The 23,611-nt window shown below is 52.9% G+C and overlaps 2 protein-coding genes across 4 annotated transcripts; one reads left to right on the top strand and one right to left on the bottom strand.

Moving 5' to 3' along the window:
* Positions 1 to 5,399: 5,399 nt before the first annotated feature.
* Positions 5,400 to 12,203, top strand: Syde1 (synapse defective Rho GTPase homolog 1). The gene is made up of 8 exons (XM_027932038.2): positions 5,400 to 5,555; positions 7,142 to 7,486; positions 7,628 to 8,272; positions 8,404 to 8,618; positions 9,232 to 9,358; positions 9,575 to 9,735; positions 10,255 to 10,480; positions 10,826 to 12,203. Exons 1-8 carry the CDS (start codon positions 5,468 to 5,470, stop codon positions 11,230 to 11,232), a joined length of 2,214 nt encoding a protein of 737 aa, XP_027787839.1. The 5' UTR covers positions 5,400 to 5,467; the 3' UTR covers positions 11,233 to 12,203.
* Positions 12,204 to 12,205: 2 nt separating this feature from the next.
* Positions 12,206 to 20,893, bottom strand: Ilvbl (ilvB acetolactate synthase like). Of its 3 annotated transcripts, none has more exons than XM_027932040.2 (16): positions 20,435 to 20,883; positions 19,999 to 20,143; positions 18,613 to 18,814; positions 18,354 to 18,481; positions 18,133 to 18,271; positions 17,936 to 18,047; positions 16,580 to 16,679; positions 16,345 to 16,442; positions 16,100 to 16,236; positions 14,702 to 14,836; positions 13,609 to 13,723; positions 13,351 to 13,520; positions 13,203 to 13,273; positions 13,055 to 13,126; positions 12,791 to 12,896; positions 12,206 to 12,658 (listed from the first exon to the last, which is right to left on the bottom strand). In XM_027932040.2, exons 2-16 carry the CDS (start codon positions 20,131 to 20,133, stop codon positions 12,480 to 12,482), a joined length of 1,899 nt encoding a protein of 632 aa, XP_027787841.2. In that variant the 5' UTR covers positions 20,134 to 20,143; positions 20,435 to 20,883; the 3' UTR covers positions 12,206 to 12,479. The 3 variants fall into 3 exon arrangements, 2 of the variants coding, with proteins under 2 accessions (XP_027787841.2, XP_027787842.2); XM_027932041.2 differs by having other exon boundaries at positions 20,716 to 20,883; XR_003582294.2 differs by lacking the exons at positions 12,206 to 12,658; positions 12,791 to 12,896 and having other exon boundaries at positions 13,096 to 13,126; positions 13,203 to 13,520; positions 20,435 to 20,893.
* Positions 20,894 to 23,611: the final 2,718 nt, after the last annotated feature.

Here is a 23,611-nt window from a genome sequence, read left to right as displayed (position 1 = left end):
TCAGTTAGAGGAAGCAGCCACAAGGTGGCAATGGTGCCATTTTACAAAATGCATTTAAAATTCTATTTATTCTTCAGAAACAGGAGTTGAAGTTGTAGTTCAGTAATGATATGGCGCTTGCCTACAATGTACAAGGCTCTGAGTTCAATCCTTAGCACCACCAAAAACAAAGAGGAAGAAGAAAACAAGAAAGGCTTCTCAGCTGTGGACCCACCAGTTCCACCTGCTTTGCTGCAGTCTCTTCCTGGGAGGGAACAGCATGTGCAAAGCTGCCATGATGAGAAGGTATGTCTCTTTTGGAAGAATCACAGGTGACTCGTATTGTGTGAGCCCAGACTTCCAGGGAAGTTGGATTTGCAGAGGGCTGTGGAGGGCAGCAGAGGATGTTTCACAGAGCAGAGGGGACATGAGGGTTTGTGCTTCAGAACAAACTTAGCAGTGAGCTTACCATCGATCTGGACTCCTCAGACCTCTAGTCAGCCTCATCAGCTCTACAGGCCACACAGTCTCTGTTCCAACAACTCAACCCACTACTACAGCGCGAAGGCAGCCCGAGGGGAGACACTGAGGAATGGGCCAGTGAAACTTCATTTATGGACACTGAATCTTGAATTTCATATTACAGTATATGTCACAAAATACAATCCCTTTTTTTCAATCTTTTTTTTTTTTTAATCAAAACTCTTCTTAGCTCAAGGGACAGATTTGGCTTGCAGGCCATAGTTGCCCACCCTGGTATAGATGAATGGGTGGGACAAGAGGCAAGATCAAAAAGAACCAAAAAGTGTGGCAGGCTGAATTACAGCAGTAGGAAAGGAAGGGACAGTTGAAGATGGTGCCATAGGTCCTCTGCATATGCCACTTCCTCCTCCCATCACCTCCCAGAATTAATGCCTGCTCTGCTTCCAAAACTATGAGCTAAACTTTTTTTCTTTATAACATTACCTTGCCTTGAGTATTTTGTTGAAGTAACAAAAAAAAAATGGACTAATGCAATGACCCTGTGGCTAACTTGTTACTCAATCTCCAAACCTTCCAAAGGTCAAATAGTATGGCCCAAGGCTCCAACATGAATCACACTGTTGACATAAACTATCTGATGTGGTCCCAGGTGTACAGAGATTCATCAGGTAGTATACACTGGGCTTAAAGGCGACCTCCCAGGAACAAGTCAATAACCAAAACTTTCTTTGGAACATGCAGGAGACCCCAGACACCTGAGATGAAGGAGTGAGGAGCTAAGGATGCCATGGGAATCTGCCAAGGTCCTCTCCACATCAGGCCACTTGTCCCCCAATCTGATCAGCCACTCCTCTCCAGGCTGACTCCCCTTCCTTTGGCACAGCCAGCCTACAATATTTATAACAGCCATATGGGCACCCCAACCTTGAAAGCTGGACACCAGAGCAGCTCCTGCCAGGTGGCCAGTCCAGCAAGCCTGCATCTTATAAAAGGAATCACTGCAGGGGGAAGGACCAACTAGGAACCCAGCTGAACTTCAGCTTCAATTCCTAGATGCACTTTTCCAAAGGCTACCAGGAGGCCCTGGGCCAAGAAACGATACACAGCTGACTGCCACTCAGATGAGACCATGCCCCATCTCAGGAAGCAGTTCGCACTCTACCTCCTGCTCCTCAGCACTGCTCCACCTCCTCTTCCCTGGCTCCTCTGTGGTCTGACTCTCAGCCAGGGAGGACTGCACAGGATGGGTCACTCACCTCCTCCCCCAGGTGGGTGGTAAATGTAGGGGAGCCAGTGTGGGGACAACTGAGAATGCCAACTGGGGGTGGAAGGAGCTTGGGGAGCAGCTTCCCTGTCTTCCATCCCCCAAGATCTGAGCACACTAAGGAGCTGGCAGATATTTGCACCCCCATTACCTTGCTAACAACCCTCCCTTTGGACCAATGAGGAAACTGAGGCCTATAGAGAATGTGTCTGTTCCATGTCCCCTGAAAACTGACCCTGAGACAAGCATTCAAATACTAGTGATTTGTTGGGGAAGTGATCCATCAAGAAATGCTGAAAATGGAGTGGAGAATCCACAGGGAAGGGAAGTCAGTAAAGAGTGTATCAAAAAGCGAGTTTCCACAGCAGGTAGCTGGACCCAATCTGAATGAGGATATGAGTCAGTGTACACCACTGCACCTCAGCCATCCCACACAATGGGTGAGGGAGCTGGAGTCTATCAACTCCGTTTGTGTGCCACAGAGGTATAGAGTTCTCCTGAAACCTAACTGGCCATCTCTACCTACCTGCATTTGCTCTTTCAATAAATCCCTGTATGTTCCAGGGTTTGGTCAATATATCAGGGCCAAAATGACCTACAGCCAATGAGAATACTTGGAAGAAAGAAAATACATACACACATGTGCATGCACAGACACAGGCTGTGAAACCCATATAGAAGCTACCAAAATCCAAAAGAATGTATAAACTTCATTAAGTGTGGAATTCAGCATTCACATCAATTCATAACATACAACATGCAGATAATTTGCTCTCATCAAGAATTTCTGATTGCTAAGACAGAATCTTTTTAGCCAATGGTGAATTAAATGAGCCACATATAGACAAATAAATGCAATAAAGAAAAAAATGCAAAAAAGGAATAGAAATCCTGCTAAACAGGTTTAAAAAAATAATAAATATTTACATATTTTTGTGTCATGAGGGTATTTCTTTCTTTGTTCTTGTTTCTCTCTTGAGTCAGGGTCTTGCTGTGTTGTCCAGGCTGGCCTCAAGCTCCTGAGCTCAAGAAATTCTGCTGGCTCAGCCTCCCAAGAAGCTGGACCTACAGGCACATACCACACACTTGACTTGAACATATTTCTTAATTATTTGATGTGATATGCATGAAACCAAGTGCTGCTGTCAACTCCCAGATCCTCTGAGGCTCCAGGGTACCCCTGTGGGGCACTATACCTGTGGCCCCTAATCTACTTACAAAGAGGTATCTTGACCCCCAACCTCTCTACCCACTGTCAGCAGCTGCCTCAAGGCATCCTAGCAAAGATTTGACAAGAAGGAGGGTGCACTCCACCCTTTTCCAGATTGATTCCTTCCAAACACAGATATACAAGAAAAATGATGTATGGGACACTAACAAATATATCAACATACATATAATGGGAGTCTAAGAAAGCGATTATAAGCAGAAATAGTATTTGAAGAAATAATTGTCAAAAGGCTTCTAAAGTTGATGAAAGATATGAATACACATATACAAGAAGCTCAATGAACTCCAAGTAGCATAAACACAGAGAAGATACATTAAAGTAAGATATGCACAGTGAGACACAATAAAACCAAATGCACACAACCTCTTCTGTCCATGTCTCTTGGCTACCATCTCCTATCCAGACTTCCATTAACTGGTGCCTGAACTCATATGTGAACAAGATAGGCAAGTATCACCTAGTGGAGCCCCCACCTGGACAAAGAGGCAAATAAGCAAACAAACCACAGGAACTGTTAAATTCAAGTTATGGCAAGTGTTAGAAAGAAGGAAAAAGAATGATGTAATAATGGCTGGACAGCAGTGGGCAGAGAAGGAGTGCCTTCTGAGGAGGTGATAAGAGGCCATCTCAGGAGAATCAGGCTTTCTCAGGCAGGAGAAACTATGTGTAAAGGGCCTGGGGCAGGAACAGTTTGATAAGAAGAAGGACAGAAAATAAGCTATGGTGAGTTAAGGGGATAGTAAAGGAAATGGGGCAAGAGTCTTGTAGGTTATGATGGGAATCTGAATTTTATTTTGGGTGGAATGAACAATCATGGGCAGACTATTTCAGCAGGAAGATGCCATAATCTGATTTCAGCTTTAAATTCACTCTGAACACTGCATGGAGAATAGAAAGTAGGGGTGAAATAGGTATATTTCCCAAGATAGTCACAATATCTCCCATCCCACATCCACAGATACAAGCTCACCTTGACATGCCTTCCACTGACAGAGGTGGGGCCTGTCTCCTCTCTTTGAATCTGGGGCTGGAAGTAACATAGTGTTAGGAAAAAAATAATGCAGAAAAGATAATGCAGCTTCTGCCTGCTCACTTTTAGAGCCAAGGGTGGCCATCCAAGAAGTCCAACTACCCTGAGATCTCCATACTGGGAGGAAGCCCAGAACCTGTGGAAAGGCCATGTAGGTGCCCTCATCCAGTGGAAACCCCAGCCCATGGTAGGCATCAATTAAGACCTGTGCTATGGTTTGGATGTGCTGTGTTGGAAGCTTGGTCCCAGATGTGATGATTAAGAGGTGAGGCCCAAAGGGAGGTATTTAGTCAATGGTATGTGCCCTAGGAAAAAATTAAGGTAGTTCTCATGAGAACCCAAATTAGTTCTTGCAATAGCAAGTTGATAAGAGTGAGCCTGACTCTGAATCTCCCTGGTTTCCATCTTAAGATGTGATCTCTGGATCCATGCTACATTCCTGTCATTGTGCTGCTACGATCATCCTTAAGGCCTTCACCAGAAACAAGCTCTATCCTTCCCTTGAACCTCCAAAGCTATAAACTAAATAAAACGCTTTTATTTATAAAGTTACATAGTCTCGGGTATTTATCATAAGGAAAAACTATTACGACCAGTCATTGAAGATGCCTCCAGATGATCACTCCTCTCCATTCTGAGTTACTCCTAGCCTCAGTCTTCCCAACTGAGACAATGTCGACTCTGCCCAGTCCATATTCCTGACCCACAGCCAACTGTGAGCATTAAGCAGCTGTTTTACACCAAGTTTGTTTGGGTACCGGGGATTGAACTCAGGTGCATTCGACCTCTGAGCCACATTCCAGCCCTACTTTGTGTTTTATTTAGAGACATGATCTCAATGAGTTGCTTAGCACCTCGCTTTTACTCAGACTGGCTTTGAACTTGCTATCCTCCTGGGATTACAGGCGTGCGCCACCGCACCCAGTTACACCACTAAGTTTGGGGGCGGTTGTTAAACAGCAGTAGTAACTGAAATTGGGAAGTGGTAAGGAGAGTTGGTGGGGAGGGTGGCAGAGTGGCACTAGGGAGACCAAGGAAGAGGTCTGGGGAGATAGGCCCGATAACCAAATGGGTGATACTGGGGCTTGCACGGGTTGAAGCACTAGATGGGACAGAGGGGAGGGGATACATGCAGGATACGTTTTAGAGATAGACCCCATGAAGTTGCTGGATGCTGGGTAAGAAGGAAGAGGAGAGCCAGGCCTGTGCCTCATTCGTAGTTGGGTAGTTGGAGCGGAGAAGAGTATCCCAGAGCCCCCATCCTGTCCCCTCCCGGCCCCAGGCAACTACATCTCCCAGCATCGCCTGCTCCGGCCGCGGGAAGGGGAAAAAAAAAAAAGTTTGGGCCAAGCATTCCCGGAATGCGCTTCCTGCCGGCGCGGGGCGGGGGGCAGGCAGGGAGGCCGGGGCGGGGCGGGGAGGGCAGCGGGCGGCGCGGCCGGAGCCCGGGGCGCGCACTCGGCCCGGCCCGGGCCCCAGCATGGCCGAGCCCCTGCTCCGAAAAACCTTCTCCCGCCTGCGGGGCCGGGAAAAACTTCCCCGGAAAAAGTCGGACGCGAAGGAGCGCGGTGAGTGCGAGGCGCGGCAGAGGAAAAGGGCGCGGAGCCCCACCCGTCTTAGGGTCCCAGGAACCCCGAGCAGGGACGACTGGAAGGACGGGGAAGCCCCGGAGAGCCTCCTGTGGGTCAAGAGGCTCAGGACGCGGGCGGGCAAGGGTCCTGGATGGAAGGGGCCGCGGGGGAGGGGGCGAGGACCGTTATGTGTAGCTGGCCTGAGATGCCAGCGCCGCGGGCTCCTTGGGAGGCCCGGGAGGGGGACCTCACCCCTGACAGGAAATGGGGCCTCGACGGAGCGCCTGGAGGGTAGAGGGGAGGAGGGGCTGGGAGGCCCGGACACCGGGACGCTGGGGCCCCATCAGGCAGGACGAAGGGGGCACCAGGAGCCCCGGAGGCCAGGATGGGAGATGGGGGGCGTACTCCTGCACAGACAGAGAAGCGGCACACTGAGGACTGCAGCTGCTCCCCCAGTGACTGCAGCTGCGCCTGCCGTGGGCAGTCCCAGGAAATTGTACCTTTTTATGAAAATGGAGAAACTAAGGCACACCGCAGTTGGGTGATTGGGCCAGAGCTCTTTGACCTCCGCTACTGATGATAGAGACCCCTGAAACAGGGTGGAGTGGGGGGTGGAAACCCAAGGTGATGAGAATTGTGGGTCAACTGGCAGCAAGACAAGGCCTCAGAGAAACCAAAGCTACATAGGTCAGAGAGCCCAGGAAGGAACCAGTTAAAGGCCAGACCACTCCATGCTCCATGGACCTGACCCCTCCTTCCTTTCCAAAGATTTCCAAGGTTCCCAGGGCCAGATAAGTGACAGGGTGCCCACACATAAACACACACAGGAAGTAGCCCATGATGTCAGACAGAGGATGGAGCAAAGCGGAGGCCACAAGGCGTTGACTTTGGGGATCTGGGCTGATCCAAGGGACAGAGCCCACCCTAGGAGCGGGACAGAGTTTGGAAGAACTGGGTGCTGCAGAGAGAACCAGCATTCAACTGGTCTTCGTTGTTCCATTTGTCATCATGCCTGCTCCTGTCCCAGGAGCCGTACAAGCCAACATCCGCTGAGGGCTTGCATTTAGCCATAACATGATGTCTTGGAAGCCCTTCCCACACTAACACCCTAAAGTCTCCCCAGAGGTGGGCGTTGCATCTTCCCATTCCGCATGGCAGACACTGAGGCTCAAAGAGGGGAAGTGACTTGCCCAAGGCCACCCAGTGAGAGGGGACAGGACAGGCCTCCATGCCAGGATTAATGAGAGAGCTGGAAGAGTGGAGACAGGAATAAAGGGCCTGTGGGCCCAAAGACACCTGACCTGGACCCCTGATCCTGGAAGAACATAGTCCCCTTTGGAATGCTAGGGACTGAGAGGGGACTCTTAAACTGGCAGCTGAGGAGATCACTAGCTGGTGGTGTCCCATTCCAAACAAACCAGCAGGCACCAAGAACTGGAAGGGCATTCCCACCTGTCAAATCAATTGCATGGAGTGAGGGCCAATACTAAGTGGACCCCAACCACAGCCCTGCTAGGGGAAGAACCCTAGGCTGGGGCTGCTCTGGTAAGGAGCTGAGTCTCACTCCCTTTGCTCTCCACCAGGACGACCAGCCCAGCGCCCAGAGCCCAACCCTCCAGAACCAGAGCCCCAGGCCCTCGAAGGGTCCCAGGCTGGAGCAGAGGGTCCCCCAAGCCCTGAGACATCTCGGAGCCCTACAGGTAGGGGAGCCTACTTGCAGAGCTTGGAGCCCAGTAGCCGCAGATGGGTGCTGAGTGGGGCCAAGCCACCTGAGGAAGCAGTTTTGGGGCCAGGAACATCTAGCAGTGGAGAGCCTGCCGGCGAGATCTGGTACAACCCCATCCCTGAGGAAGACCCCAGATCCCCAGTACCTGAGTCCTTGGGACCACAGCCAGGCTCAGCTGAGCCAGAGGGCCCTACCCACCAAGGTAAGCACAAGCCTCACACTTGCCTCCCCATTCCCAGTGACCTCAAGCCTCACATGTCCCCAGTCCCTCCCTAGGTGCACACATGCCTCATACCCTGTCCCCAGCCCAGGTTCTGGACCCTGAGGTCTGTTCTTCTCATAGGTGCAGCCCCCGCCAGTCCCCCAACCAAAACCTCCCGCACCAAGTCCCCAGGCCCTGCCCGGCGCCTCTCCATGAAGATGAAGAAGCTGCCAGAGCTGCGTCGCCGCCTGAGCCTGCGAGGCCCCCGGGCTGGCAGGGAGCGGGAGAGGGCTGCTCCTGCTGGCTCTGTCATCAGCCGATACCACCTGGACAGCAGTGTGGGGGCCCCAAGGCGGGCAGCAGTGATCGGGGGCACTCGGAGCCCGAAGGCTGGGTACCTCAGTGATGGCGACTCACCAGAGCGCCCGGCAGGGCCCCCATCACCCACCACCTTCCAGCCCTATGAGGTGGACTCAGCAGCCCGAGCACCCCCTGCTGCACTCTGGGGCCGCCTCAGCCTGCACCTGTACGGGCTGGGGGGGCTGCGGCCAACATCAGCGGCCACCCCAAGAGACCTCTGCTGCCTGCTGCAAGTGGATGGAGTGGCCCGGGCCCGGACAGGGCCACTAAGAAGTGGACCAGACTTCCTAAGGCTGGACCACACCTTTCACCTGGAGCTGGAGGCAGCCCAGCTACTGCGGGCCCTAGTGCTTGCCTGGGACCCTGGTGTGAGGCGGCACAGGCCCTGTGCTCAGGGCACTGTGCTGCTGCCCACAGTCTTCCGAGGTAGGACATGGAATGGAATTTTAGGAGAGGGATATGGCACAGGACCCAGCTTAGGGGGCTAAGTGAAGGGCGAAGGGTGTGGCCTGGCCTAGCGGCGGGGCCAGGACACAGGAACCTCTCTGTGTCCTCAGGGTGCCAGGCCCAGCAGCTGGCCATACGCCTGGAACCCCAGGGGCTGCTGTATGCCAAACTGACCTTGTCGGAGCAGCAGGAAGCACCTGCCACAGCTGAGCCCCGTGTCTTTGGGCTGCCCCTGCCGCTGCTGGTGGAGCGGGAGCAGCCTCCAGGTCAAGTGCCTCTCATCATTCAGAAGTGTGTTGGGCAGATTGAGCGCCGAGGGCTTCGGGTAAGTCCCAGGCCCCCCCCCATCTGCTGACCCCCAAACCTTAGACCCACTCCCAAGACCCCAGAGTATGAACACCTATCCTCCAGCCTGGGCTACTCCTAGTTCCAACCCTAGCTTAGATAAGGGCAAGAGACACACCTCCCCACACGCCAAGTCAGAACCCATGGGTAACCCACCCATTTGATAACAGGATCCTGGCCCTCACAAGCTCAGAGTCTCAGAAAAGTCTAGCAGCTCACAAATGTAAGACTGCAACTGGAAGGCAAGTTAAAAGGAGGAGGTACCCAGGAGCTAGGAGAGCTTAAAGCAGGACCTGGCTTGGCTGACAGAGAAGCTTCCTGGAGGATATAAGAAGCTACTTGAAAAGTCAGAGGAGGTGGGAGCCAAGATGACAGATCCAAACAAAGGGTTGTGAGGACAGGTTGTCTGAGCACCCAGGGAAGAACTCCCTGACAAGTGTCGTTGGCGTAGGAAGCAGCCAGTGGTAGTCAGTTCCCACCCTCCAAGCCCAATGTCCACTGACACCCTGGCCCAGACCTCCATCCCCCAACCCACTGGGGTCTGATCAGTCTGTGGCCCCAGCAGGACATCCTCTCTCTGTCCCCACACCCAGGTAGTAGGGCTGTACCGTCTGTGTGGCTCAGCAGCAGTGAAGAAAGAGCTTCGGGATGCCTTTGAGCGAGACAGTGCAGCTGTCTGCCTCTCCGAGGACCTGTACCCAGATATCAATGTCATCACGGGTCAGCCTAGCCCCCATTCCCCTGCTTACTCACTTCCTTTCAACCCTTACCTCAAAGCTGGTCTGGTGGCCCTGCTAGGACCTCACCCCTCATGTCTAACCTGTTTTCACTCTCCTGCATCTGCTCTCCTCTTCTTCTACCCACTTCCAGCCTCGGGGACCCCTCTGGCCTCAGAAGCCAGGGGTGCTCTGACCAGAGGGGGCCCTGTGTCTGCAGGCATCCTCAAGGATTATCTTCGAGAGTTGCCTACCCCACTCATCACCCAGCCCCTCTATCAGGTGGTTTTGGAGGCCATGGCCCAAGGGCCCCCAAGCAGAGTTCACCCAAGTCCTGAAGGCACCCGCAGCCTCCTCAACTGCCTGCCAGATGTGGAAAGGGTGAGTTGGCCCTGGTGGTATCAATGGGAGCTGCAGGACATGGAGTGAGCAATACCAATTTGGAAACTGAGGCCCAAAACAATTAAGTGAATTGCCCAAGGTCAGAGTCAGGATATTTCAAACACAGACTCTGGATATTTCAAACACAGAGTAAAAATACAGATCCGTCTACCTACTAGGAAGAGAAATTCCTGACTGTGAGATCTTGGACAAGTTCTTTCCCTCCCTGGGCCTCAATTCCTTCATCTGTATAATGGGATTCATGACAACCCAGCCTAACAGAGGAGTGGGCCCAACCTCTGTCATTCCAAAGCTAAACTGTCCTTAGCCTCAATCTCCCCCCTCCAGCAAAATGGTATCCTCATACTAATATCTAGTGATTAATAGTCTTATCTCAGCCTCCTTCCAGTTATGAAACCTTGAACCTGTTTCCCACTCTGAGCCATCTTAGTATCTCACAGGGGCAGCAGGGGTTCAACTTTGCCTGCCTCCTGCCCACCATCGCAACCCTCTCCCCAGGCCACGCTAACGCTTCTCCTGGACCACCTGCGCCTTGTCTCCTCCTTCCACGCCCACAACCGCATGACTCCGCAGAACCTGGCTGTGTGCTTTGGGCCAGTGTTGCTGCCAGCGCGCCAGGCACCCGCCCGGCCCCGCATACGCAACACTGGCCCAGGCCTCGCCAGCGCAGTGGACTTCAAACGGCACATCGAGGTGCTCCACTACCTGCTGCAGTCTTGGCCAGGTGAGTACACTCACGGCCTGCGCCGCCAATACAGAAAGGCAGTCGTGGAGATGCGTTCCCCTGTGGCTAAATTCTGGGATTTATAGCAGGCCACGCCCCCTCGCAGGTAAACCGCTACCCGGTTGCCTCAGCAACCGGTTCAGATCCAGCCAATCCCTCTTTGATGCGGCCAGAAGCCCCGCCTCCTGGCGGACCATTCAGGCCCGGTTGCCTAAGCAACCAGTTCTAGCCCGCCAATGAAATGCTAATGCGGTCCAAGGCCTTGCCTTTCCAGAGGCCAATCAGGTCCTCGATGCCGCTCAATGTGCGTGGAAGTCACCACAAGCTCGCCCTCCGCTCCCGCAGATCCCCGCCGGCCCCCAGAGGCTCCGGAGGTCGCACCATACTTGCGGCCCAAACGACAGCCACCTCTGCACTTGCCGCTAGCGGGCCCCGAAGTGGTGACTCGGCCCCGTGGCCGCGGAGGCCCAGAAAGCCCTCCCAGCAACCGCTACGCTGGCGACTGGAGCGTTTGCGGGCGGGACTTCCTACCCTGTGGGCGGGATTTCCTGTCTGGGCCCGACTACGACCACGTGACTGGCAGCGACAGCGAGGACGACGACGACGAGGAAGCTGGCGGACCAAGGGGCGCTGCAGACTTTGAAGACGAGTTTGACGCGCCTTTCAACCCGCACCTGAATCTCAAAGACTTTGACGCCCTCATCCTGGACCTGGAGAGAGAACTCTCCAAGCAGATCAACGTGTGCCTCTGAGCCCGCAGAGCGGGCGGGCCGCTGGTTACTAAGGAAGGTTCCTCGTAGCTAAGGCAGTGCCCTAATGACCTGAGAGGCCCAGACCTGTTGCTCAGGCCGAACTCCTGGTTTCTAGGGAGTTGTCAAGGTACCAACCTCTCATGCCGAGAATCACTCCCAGTTTCCAGCGGCCTGTATTTGGGCACTAGTTACTGCAAAGGCCAGGCAGCAGGGATATTAGGGACAAGCTGTCAGAGCCATATTTTCTGAGCACCAGGGCTTCTCTTGCTGCCAAAAGGCAGATTTCTGCTTGCTAGGCTGGCCTCTCTTGCCTCCCCTTTGCCAGGGAAATACCAATTACTGTGAGCATCACCTGGGGTGGTGAGAAACCCCCTAGTCAGTCCTCTATGCTGCTGCCAACCAAATCAGTATTAGCTTTGAGCACTGCACTCCGTTTCTCCCTCCCTCAGAGGGTCCAAGGGCTATCATGAGGTGCTGTTGAGGGGAACAGCCCCTATCCTGGCTCCAGCTGGATAGGGGCAGCCTGGGGTTTATAAAGAGCAAGCTGGTTTCCCCACCCTCTTTTCCAGGGAAGACCCCATGATTGGCCTCCAACCAGCAAATGGAGATAACAGAGTCTGTCTCTTACCCTCCCAAGCTCCCATTCCCCACTCCTGAAAAAATTGAGCACTTAACCCCTCCCTTTTGGAGGGACCCCACCTGAAGTGTCAGGTTGGGGGCACTTTGGTACGGAACATATTTATTGCCTCCGTGCATGTGTGTGTCTGTGTGTGAGGACTAGTGTGCATGGGCCCGACTAGAGCGGGTATGTGGGACTTTCAGGGACCACAGAGGGGAGAAGAGTTTGCAGTGCCCAGGCACCCTGAAATCCCCAGTAAGCCAGTGGGAGAGTAAGGTACCCTTCCTGTCTCCCTCTTCTTTCCCTCACCTCCATCTTTGTGGACAATAAATCAATATGCACAGGTTCTGCAGCTGAGTCCTTGGGCCCACCTGGGCCAGAAGTGATTTATTCAGTCCATACGTAAGAGAGGAGGGTAGAGAGGCACAGTTGGACCCACAGAGACAAAGGCCCAAGGTTCTCCATGGCTGTCTGGTACCTCTTGAGCTTTGATCCCTCCACACCTTTCTCGGGATAACTGTAGTTATTGACCTCATGGAATAGGCTCAGAGCAGGCAAGGATGAGACTCTAAACCATCCAGGAAGTCCAGATATAGGGAGGGAGCCAAGTGTACTGACCCACAAGGCCCTATACAGAAATGGAGCCATCACGGAAGTCTGTCCTCCCAATGAGAATGTTGATCACGACTGGGTGGCCATCCCGGCACTGCTGCTGGCCGTCACGCAGCACCTTGACCACATGATCTTCATTCTCCCGTGAGAGTAGCAAGCCCTGGGCCCCCAGACCCATGGCTGCTTTGTGATAATCTAAAAGAGAGCAAGTCAGATACTGGCAGAGGCCCAGCCCAGAATGTAGCCAGTCCAGGAGAGGAACACTAGCCCTGATGGGCCTGAGATAGGACCCCACCTACCCACACACACCCTGCCCAGACCCCTCACCAGTGTAGGCCAGGCCACAGGCCACATTGCTGCCCAATCTGGGCACCTGCTCCCGAGAAATCTGGGTCCAGCCGGCATCATTGCCTACCAGGGCCATCACTGGAATCTGCAGGAAAAAAAAATAGGGCCAGGCACAACCTTCAACCCAAAGGCCAGTCTAGCCAGAAAACAGGGCCTCTGCCACAGAGGCTACCCCTTCTCAGCCCACCCCTGACAGCCTCTCCCAGAAGGGGCTCTAAGCTTCCCTCAGGGAAACCCAGTTACCTTGTGTCTGACGAATGTGTCAAACTCAATGAGACTGTAACCAAAGGCTCCATCCCCAAACAGACACCAGACCTGGTAGGGGGAACAAGAATGGTTAGGGCGGCTCATGACCCAGAAAAAAAGAAGTCTCCCATTTCCCGCACCTCACCTCAGCATCTGGCTGGCACAGCTTGGCCCCAAGTGCAAACCCTGCGCCAACTCCCAAAGTCCCAAAGGCCCCTAGAAGGACAAAAAATACAGATAGTTGTGAAGGGTCTGGATTATGAAAGCTTCCCTAGGTGTGGGCTTCTCCTTACCAGGATCAAGCCAGCGCAGGGGGCCTCGGGGCTGTACCAGGTAGGCAGCAGTTGCTACGAAGTCCCCACCATCAACCACAAGAAAGGAGTTGTCAGGCAGAGTCTCCTCCACCAGCTGCAACACCCGCAATGGGTTCAGGTGCTGGGCTACAGGCATCGCTGCCTTCTCCCTACAACAGGGCTGCAAAAAGTCAGTAGGCCCCATGGCAGAGCCTGCTGGGAACACACCCTCCCATGTCCACGCCATCCAGCCCCCACCGAAAGGTCTGCTCCTTCTGCCGATCCGCTTCCCGCAGCTCTTCTGCCCACTCTGGAGCCCACATCTGGCCCTGAAGGCCTTCTACCAGCTTCAGCATGAAGGAGGCCACATCTCCTAGAGAACAGAGAGAGCACAGCTTCAAAGCAGTGCCTTCCTCCTGCCCTCAGCACCGGAGGCCTGAAGATGGCAGGAAGCCAAGAGCAGCATCCAAGCAGAAGGCATGGAAGCAGGCCAGGGTGCTCCTAGGGCAAAACAGGCTAAACACACCTAAGTCACCAGAACCAGATAAGGGCAGCCCTGGCAAGACACAGCACAAACCAGGGAAATGAGGTTTAGGGAATACAAAGCAAGTTACAAATCCAATCCAACCTCGTCACCTCCCTGTCCCTTACACCCCATATCATGAAGTCCTGTCAATTCTACTTTCAAAACACAGCAATAAAAATAGCTCTGCCCCACTTAAGGAGGTCTCTCAAACTAAGGCACACAGGAGCCTGCAGTGAGCATCCAGGTGGTGAATGAGTAAACACCCCACTTGAGAAGTGATCGGAGGCCTGGAGATGTTCAGTTCCTCAGTCTTTTCCCACTTTGGGCCATGTCCTTTCTGTCCTGGCCCTAAACAGCCCTTCTCCTCCTCTGCCAGTTCCCCTTCCAGGTGAATGCCCACCAGCTGCTAGGGTGGACATTCCCAAACACAAATACACTAGACCTGCTGCCCACCTAAGAATGCTCCCACACCATGGGGGAGAATCGCTGTCCTCAGAATGACGAGCAAAGTAGAGCACAGAAAGGGATGGGATGCAGAGTCTCAGGGGCCAACAAATAAGCTGACACAGAGAGGGCAACAGGCAGTTCAAATGTACCCAAGCAAGTGATCATGTGCACATTTCCAGCCCCCTACCCCCATACCCACCTCTCCATTTGTTCCTATGGAAACACCCACCAGCCTGACAACCAAATGTGTCTCAGGTTGCCTGGGTGTCCCACAGGGCAAGGTCTGGGCCTTGATCTCCCAGTACCCAGCTCAAGTCAGCTGCAGCAGAGGCCATGAGGAGAGCGACCATGTAAATGGTGAGGATACTGGGGGCTCACCCTGCACAGCCTCCTGGGGCTTCCAGAAGATGTCTGAGTTGAGCAACATATCATCTCGGTTCCGATTGATGATAATTATCTTGCTCTTATGGCTGAGGATACGGCCATAGGAGAGGCGAAAGTCACACACAGCTCCTGGGATGAGGGATAGGGCATCAATATCAGAGGGTCAGTGCCCTAGGTGATGCCCACTACCTTACTTTTAATCCACTGTGGACACTGTTATATAGTTCCCATTCTTCACCTCTCCCTGTTCCTATACCATTTGCAATGACTTTGCAGCTCTTGAATCTGGGCTGGCGTCATGAGCAGCTCTGGCCAACAGAATGTGGCAGAAGCAATAGCATGCCATTCCTAAGACCAGGGTAAAGACGCCTCAAGGCAAAGATGGGAGCTCAGTAGTACAGAGCTTGCCTGCCATGCACAAGGCCATGGGTTCAATCTCCAGCATAGCAAAGAAAAAAAAAGAGGCCAGGTGTGGTGGCACACACCTGTAATCCCAGAAACTCAGGAGACTAAAACAGGATAATCACAAGTTCAAAGCCAACCTCAGTAACTCAGAGAGGCCCTAGTGACTTCACAAGACCCTGCCTCAAAAAACAAAAACAAAAAAAAAAAGCATGTCTCTCATCCTCCAAATAGTGACCCAACCCAGGCTAGCCTGCTGGCTGCTGGAGGATGCAGAACATGGAGGTAAACATGGAGACTTGGTTATCCAGCCGAGACACCCTTGAACAGCCACAGAGCCAGGCAATTCCCAAATAAATGAGCAAGGCCCATCTCCATTAGCACAGCTGCCTGGCCAGAGTTAAGACTCATGAACCAGTCTGACCAAACCCAGAATTACCACCAAACCTCTAGGTAGGTCTTAAGAAATCACTGTAAATCACTGAGTTTGGGGAAGGTTATTACAGTCCTGGAACCACATAACAATGTTCTGGTCAGTGGCAGATCACACACACATGTGACTATGGTCCCATGACATGACATCACCCAGTGATGTCACAGCCACATTATTTTTCATAAGTTCACTTGATGATGTTCACACAATACATCTCTCAGGATGTAACCCTGTTGTTAAGAAATGCCTGACTATATACAGTAAGACTGTATACAGAGAATGCCTATTATGCACTTGGCACAGGATTCAAAGGGCTTTTTGTGTAAATGTAAGACACGGCGGGGACACTAGGGTTCACCCTCAGTGGAAGCCCAGGCACAGCACACAAATGCATCCTGGGAGGGGTTCAGCAGAATTTCAGACTCAAGACTGTTCAAAAGGGAAGGTGTGAAGGCAGAGGAAAGAGGGCAGGTGGTGGGGGGCGGGTATCAGTGATGAGGAGGGGCAGAGTCATGGGGAAGGAGGTTTCTGGAGGGAGGGAGGGTGCTGAGGCCCACCTGCCAGGAGGACAACATCTGCTTTCTTCAGGGCTGCACCGCGGTTCTGCCGGATGTGGAGGGGGTGGTTGCGGCCCAGCAGCCCCCGTGCCATCCCCCCCAGGAAGCAGGGGACGCCTAGGGTCTCCACAGCAGCCCTGGGGGTTCAGGCAAAGCAGAGATCAATGTGCCCAGGGCCTCCTCCCTCCCCACAGGGCACCAGAAGACCAGGGATTGGGAACAAGGGCTAGGCTAGAGCCCCTTACCGAAGCTTGTCAGCAGGTACTGGGGGCAGCAGGGCCTGACTCCCCAGCAACAACAGGGGCTTCTTGGCCCGGCTCAGGATCTCCACACAGCGCTGAACCTGGGGCAAGAAGTGGGGCTCAAAGGGTTGTCCCTGAGTCACCATCCGCCCGCAAGACTAAGGTCCCAATCCTGGCTCTGGGAGAGGGTCTGTAGAGCTCTGCCAGATGGGGAACCTGGGCCAGGTAAGGAATTCACCTGTTGAGGGGATGCCTGGGGGATGTCCAGGGGCAGGGGCCCTTCAGGCTGAGGCTCCCAAGCCCCCACAAACAGGTTGGCCAGGCAATTCTTTAAGTACCTGCGAGGAGGAAATGAAGCAGCCAATTACCAGAGTGCACCAGAGGGATTCCAGCCAAGGAAGGTGAGGGACCAGGAAAGTGACTGGGAGCAAAGTGGAAAGAACAGAGGTGCATAAGCAATGGCCTAGGGACACCAAGCTTCCAGCTGCCTGTCTGCTCTCAGAAGCCTCTGTGGCCTCCCCAACTTGACAAGGCCCCTGCAGAAACAAGTAATGCAAACGCAAGGTGTCAGGATGGGGGTGGTGCCTGTGGGTCAGGTAGATGTCGGCTTGGGCCCCCCAGGTTATGCCACTTCCTAGCTGTGTGACTTTGAGCAAGTGACTTCACCTTTCTCAGCTTCCTCCTCCATTTATTTTTAAAAAAAAAAAACCTTCCCTTCCAAGCTTCAACCAAGGGTATAAGGTACTTTGCGAAGCATTCAACCAAGCCGGAGTTATTAACATTGTTCCCCTGTTTGTTAAGAGCATTTTCCGAAGCCTTGAGTTTTCTTAAGGCCCTGGAGGCAAAGAGAAATCTTGCCCAGGCCTTGCCCTCAGGGAACTCTCAATCCAACTAAAGACAGATACGTGGGTGTTGGCAGGAAGCCACTGGAGCTCGAAGCCAGAAGCATGTTTGCTGTTAAGGAGTCAAGGTTGCAGAGAGAGAGATGAGGCCAAAGACAGACCCATGAGAACCCACAGTTTAAAGGAAAGGCAAGGGAAGAGCTAGCCTTGAAAGGGGCACCACGACAGGGGTGTGGAGGGAGAGAGAGAGAAGTAGGGAACAGGTGATCAGGAGTCCAGAGGGCTAAGAGCATCAAGAACAAGGCCATAAAATAAATTCCCTGTTGCTTGAGCCAGCCCCCAGATTACTTCTAAGAGACCTATCTTGTCCATCAATGTCACCCCATGCCATAGCTGGGGCTCACTAAATATTGAAGCAGGAGCAAAGACAAGCAAAGGGAAAGGCAGAGGGGAAGGGGAAAGGAGAAACAGGAGGAGGAGGAAGAGAAGGAGGGCTACTTTGAGCTCAGCCTCTTTCCCTCTCCACCCTGCTCACCTGCTGCCACCTTGCTTTCCCAACCCACCAATTTCATTCCTGCCTCAGGACCTTTGCACATGCAGTTCCTTCTACTTTGGATGCTCTCCCCACAGCTGGTTTCTCTCAGTCCATGTTCAAATCAATGAATGAGTCAAAGGAGGATGGATGTGTGCAAAGAGGAGGCTGCAGGTGAGCGGGGGAGGGGGGACAGTGTAGTGGGAATGGCTCTATTCACCAGGAGATCACTCGACCCATGAGGCCTTTGGGCAACTTGGCTGGCACCATCTCCTTCTGGACCATGTAGTAGGGGTACAGCACATCGACAGGAAGCTCCACAAACACTGGACCTATGGGGTCAGGGAGGAGGCTGAGCCTGCAGCACCTCCCCCAGCCTCTAGGTCTGACCACTGCCCAGCACTCCACCCCACCTACCTGGGGTGCCCGACTGGGCAGCTGCCATTGCAGCCCTCAGGGTGGGAATAATGTCCCGCACCCTCCGTACAGATGCACAGAACTTGCAGAGTGGCCGGAATAGGGACATCTGATCAATGGCCTGGAGAGCACCCCGTTTCTGGCAGAGACAGGGTGTGACCATTACCATATGAGCCCCTTGGAACCTCCCTAAAGCCCCTGCACTCCACAAGGATAGGCACCTGCAGCAAGGTACTGGCGGCCCCTCCCAGGAGCAGGACTGGGGACTGTGCCACCTGAGCATTCTTCACAGCAGTCACTGTATTGGTGAGGCCAGGACCTGCCGTCACTGCCGCCACACCCACCGTCCCTGAAACAAAGACCCTGTCACAGCCATGCCCACCCTCCAGCCATCCTCCTACCTCCCAAAAGCCACTCTTACTCAGAGATGCCCTATGCCACTGTCCCACCAGCCCCCAGTCCTCTCTGTACTGCCCTCACCTGTCAGGCGAGCCACAGCATCAGCGGCAAAGACAGCAGTGACCTCATGGCGCGTGTCTACCACGCGGATGCCCAGCTTCTCACAGGCCACCAGAAGCGGGGAAATGTGCCCACCAACCAGTGTGAAAATGAACCGTACACCGTGGGCCCTCAGCACAGCTGCCACATTTTCCCCTCCATGCCGGACACTCGTCTCGTCCACCTGAGCCACAAGAGCAAGACTGTCAAGGGCTACAGCATGGGCAGCTGGGAGAAGGGCCAGGAGCAAGGTCAGAGGTCAGGGTAACTTGGGTGTTGGTTAAACACATACCATAGTATACATTAGGCTCAGGGCAGGGCACCTCATCTTATCATATTCTCTTCTTATCATCTCTCTCATCCAGGTGAGGACACCAAGACTTGCCCAAACAAGATTCAAAGTTCAATAGAAAGAACCCTCTTTCTTAAGCACCCATGTTACACTGCCTTTCTTGGGACAAGAAGAGAGGGAAGATGGATATACAGAACCCACAGGAGTATAGCCAGGGCAGGGAGCCACTAGCAGGGACTCCTGCCTGTTCACTGGTATCCCTGCAGGGCCAGGCACTTGGACTGCTACTTCAGCCTACCTGATCCTTCCCACTCACTGTTGAGCAGGCCCAGGGCCAGCTGGCAAGCTGCCAGCCACCACATGCCTGGAACAGAAGCACGCCTGCTAGCACAGACTGAGCCAAGCATCCCAGCCCCAGCATCCTCATCACCTTAAATCTCTACAAACTTCAACATCAGTGACATGGCTCCTCACTAGAAGAGGGAGGGACTGAGGAAAGGGTCTGGGAAGGAGTAAATTCTTGACAGACAGCAAGTGGTCTGGAGTGAGACTTGGGGGGTCAGCTCTACCCAAACCTATGGCCTAGGGTAAACAACCTCTCTGGACCACCATTTCCTCTTGAGGAAATGAGAAAAGAAACAGCAGCACCTGCTTTCAGGAGGTGGGTAGGGATGGGTGAGAAAATTCCTCTAAAACGTTAAGCTCAGCAGATTGCAATTATCACAGCCACACCCTCTCATGTCTGCCTTCAGCCCACTTATGCCACTGGGCTAAGGCAGCACGATCCTAGGTGGTGTCCTCTGCTCTGTGATAAGGGCTCAGGCCCCTGGGTAAAGAGGCAGGCGGAGTGTGTGTGTCCAGGCACCGATAGTTTCCCTTATCTCTTAGTAGTGGCAAAGTCCAGGACCCACATACAACTTGGAAATGGGGGCTAAGCCTTAGAAAAACTCTCCCCACCACTCTGGACTAGTTGAGACTCGCTTTCCCCACCTGTAAACTGAGTTGAGTTGGAAGCGCACCATAAGGGCCCTCCTTCCTTGGGTGTCCCCAGCCCGCCTCCCGCTGTGCCCTGGCACCTTGTGCATCAGCTGAGAGAAGAGCCCCAGTCTGTGAGCGGCGCCCAGCAGGGCAGCCAACAGTGTTCCGCAAGTCACGAGCAGGAACGAGGGGAAGAAGCCCTCGGCAGGGGCGGTGACCGCGGGGTTCTCCATGAGGTGGAACCTAAGGGAGAAAAGCTCAGTGCCAAGACCTGGGCGCCACCGACAATCTCAACCGGAAGAAGGCACGTCCCCTCTTCCAGGTAGGATCCTGGGCCACGCCCCTTATCGAGAGTTTCTAAGATGCCACGCCCCCAATCCTATCAGACCCCGCCCCAAACGCGTCAGAGGCTAGCCGCGCCTCCCGAGGCCGGGCCACGCCTCTCACGACTCCAACCCCACTCCCTTACGTCACCACCACTCAAGCTAAACCAATGCGACAACGACACTAATAACAGTTATTCTTCCCACTTACCTATTTGTCAATGTATCAGCGGGAAGCCCCGCCCCTCTTTTACACAGGACCCCCAATCTCAAGCCCAGTGGAGAGCCCACCCCACGTCTACGTCACCAAGACGCAGGAGACCACGCCCCCAAGTTAGCGAGTGCGACCCTCTTGGCCCAAGCCAGGCCTCTCTCCGTTGGACAGCACGAATTCCAAGGCCGACTCTCGACCTCAAGTCGCGAATCGAGGTCCACATGCACAGTATGCTTCTATGCCAGCTCGACCCTTAGGGTCCTTCAACCTTCACCTACAGGAAGTGGCCCTGACTCCAGCGGAATTCGGCACCCCCGTGTCATGTGAGCCGAGCGCACTGCTATGTTCCTTTTGCCCACTTGGCTCAGCGGCGCCCCGTAGTCCACCTAAAAGCGCATGCGCAGAACTGGAGCCACGCTGTGGAGGGGGAGGAACCCGCCCGTAAAAGTTTTGTCTTTACTGGCCAATTTGTGCACAGGCCCCACCTCCCCTGCTTCTCATTGGTTCGCGCTGCAGACCGCAAACCCTCTTCTTTTTTTCATCTACAGGCCACGTTCCTTGTCCTCTTCCACCAGACGAGACTCGCGCAGGCCCATATTCCGAGGTCTTTCATTGGCCCAACATTGCGGTCCCGCAGGTTCTGGACCCTCTAAGAGCAGCTTGCTTTCCTCACAAGCCGAGGCGACCCGTTTCACGTTAGCCAGGAGTGGACTGTCACTGCCCGCTCTCCAGAGCCAGGTCATCAAGGACCTCCTCCCAAGCAAGCCCCTCCTCCCAAGCAAGCCCCGCCCTCTTCACTCCTCCCACCCCGCACGAGGCCCCGCCCCCTCGCCGGAGGCCCTCCTGCCCTGGGGCATCTGCCCTTTTCTAGACCCTGGAAGGTGGGGTTCACTTCCCAGGGAGTGGAGTAACGTGGTCCGGATTCCGTTCCACCACGTCCCAGACTGTTCAACCTCTGGAAAACGAACTACCAGTCTGTAAAGGAGGAGTCGTTCTTACAGTCAGTGCCGTGCTTCTATCCAAGACGCATCACGCTGTTTTTGTTTTTACACTTGTCTCCCTTTCTCTGTAGCCTTCTGGGATTTGCCTCTGAGGATTCTCAGTCGTGGTTAATTTTACCTTATACTGAATCATTCCTACGTCTTAATATCACCCACTATTTTAAAAAGTATTTCCAGGGACTGGGAATGCAGCTCAGTGGTAGAGCATTTGCTTGGACGAGGCCCTTGTTTCCATCCCCATCACTATCAGAAAGAAAGAAAGAAACCCGCTCCTACTTTTAGCAAAATTCCTCTATGACTTGTATATACCTAATGACTCTGTGAACACGCCTCCAGTTTCCTCCGGAACCTAATCTAAACAGGCTCTTCCTTCCTGCTTCATGAGAGCTGTTCTGGATTATTCCAGCAGTCTCCAAATTGGTCCCTCTACCTCCTGTCTCACTCAACCCAATTTTCCCAGGCAGTGTAAAGAAGTCACCTCTGCTTGGCCTTGCTTAGTGAGGGGACCTATAATTAACAGGATGAACCACAAACTTCCTTAGAAGGGCCTTCTAGGCTCAAACTCCCAGAGACAATAATGAAAGCGTGCTCATTACTTTGGGGCAAGCACTTGTTATGTGCAAGGGGTCGTTCCAAGCACTTTTCATATAATAATTCATTTTATTTTCACAGTCCTGTAGGGTAGGCTGACTACCTATTTTATAGTTGAAAAAGCTAGAGCACACAGATATTGAGTTACTTGCTGAGAGTCACACAGCTCGTATATGACAGAGGCAGAATGAGAACTCAGGAAGAGCTACCAAACTGGAGCACCCCCAAGATGAATGCTGTGTTTTAATCACTGCCTGGCTTCTCTCGTGTCTATCACAGGGTGTAGTGTTTGGGACCCACCCAGATCCCCTTGCAGTTACATCCCAGCTGCAGAATCTCCATCTCTTTGAGGATTTCAAAGCCCATTTTATTCAGCAGTGCTGCCCAGCAGGCCAGAAGGGCTGAGGAATTAATACCTCCTGCTGCTGGGCAGCCCTCAATCCAATGGTCAGTGGACATAGGTGACTACCCAGGTCTCTCACCCTGGGGTAGGACAACTCACAGGTGTGTTTCTACACGCACTCCCAGCCTTTCCCTGGGCCATGAAGGCCCACTGCCCCCAGTGGTAACTTGCTTGATACCATACCCTCTTCTGGCCACCTTCCCTCTCTCAGCTCTTCCCACTCACTAGGGTTTCCTTGGATCATCTATAGAACATCTCAAACAAACTACCTACTCATTCCTCTTCCAAGAAACTCAATCTAAGACCCAGAGTTCAGTACAAAAGCATATTGATAAAGTTTTACCCAATGAGTGAGTAAATTGCTCACCCAAATGAAGAGCAACAAGTGTCATCTAGAATGGCAAAACAAAGTGTGGGTGAAAAAATCCCAACACTTCTAGCTTCTTCTTAGAAGCATTGCCTGTTCACCAGAGCATTGGCTTTTAGAACAATGATTGGCCTTTCTCCAGCAAAATTCTTTGAGGTTGATTAACTTTGCCCGTCTTGTCAAATTCATGATTACCTGAAACCACTCATTTCATTTCAGAACTCACTTCTCCCTGAGCCAGGTCACAAGTAAACCAGGTTGACCTTAACAGGATCCCCAGATTTTTTTTTCTCTTCTTATGGTGCTGAGGGTTGTACTCAGAGCCTTCTGCATGCTAAACATACACCCCACCACTAAACTACAACCCCAGCCCCATTTACATATATTTCTTTTTTGAGATGGAGTCTTGCTATATTGCCCAGGCTGCCCTCAAACTCCCAGGCTCAAGTGATCTTTCTGCCTGAGCCTCCCAAGTAGCTGGGACTACAGGCATGTGTCCCCACACCTAGTTTCCTGAACTTACCCTATTAGAGTTTCACATTCACAGTCTCCACCACATTGATGCATTGCTCTCCTTTATAAAACCTTTTTCATAAACTTTTTTATGTTGGAATAATTTTAAGTTTATAGAAAATTTGTAAAAATAACAAGAGAGTTGCTACATATCCTTCATTCCAGCTTACCCTATTGTTAATATATTATAGAAATGGGTGCATTTGTCAGAATTAGGAAGCTAATGTTGACATATTGCTATTAGCTAAATTTGAGACTTTATTCCAGTGTCATCGGTTTTTCTGCAAATGTCTTTTTTC

The sequence above is a fragment of the Marmota flaviventris genome, chromosome 1, assembly GCF_047511675.1.
Source record: "Marmota flaviventris isolate mMarFla1 chromosome 1, mMarFla1.hap1, whole genome shotgun sequence".
Taxonomy (NCBI): domain Eukaryota; kingdom Metazoa; phylum Chordata; class Mammalia; order Rodentia; family Sciuridae; genus Marmota; species Marmota flaviventris.
Note: the sequence above shows the minus strand (reverse complement) of the source record. Positions and strands in the feature narration are given on the sequence as shown.

Coding starts and splice junctions, on each gene's coding strand:
- Ilvbl (XM_027932040.2), bottom strand. CDS start 20,133: ATGGAGAACCCCGCGGTCACCGCCCCTGCCGAGGGCTTCTTCCCCTCG. Junction 16,237..16,344: donor GTACCTGCTGACAAGCTTCG/GTAAGGGGCTCT, acceptor CTGAACCCCCAG/GGCTGCTGTGGAGACCCTAG. Junction 12,659..12,790: donor CTGTGGCCTGGCCTACACTG/GTGAGGGGTCTG, acceptor GCTCTCTTTTAG/ATTATCACAAAGCAGCCATG.
- Syde1 (XM_027932038.2), top strand. CDS start 5,468: ATGGCCGAGCCCCTGCTCCGAAAAACCTTCTCCCGCCTGCGGGGCCGG. Junction 7,487..7,627: donor AGAGGGCCCTACCCACCAAG/GTAAGCACAAGC, acceptor TTCTTCTCATAG/GTGCAGCCCCCGCCAGTCCC. Junction 9,359..9,574: donor AGATATCAATGTCATCACGG/GTCAGCCTAGCC, acceptor CTGTGTCTGCAG/GCATCCTCAAGGATTATCTT.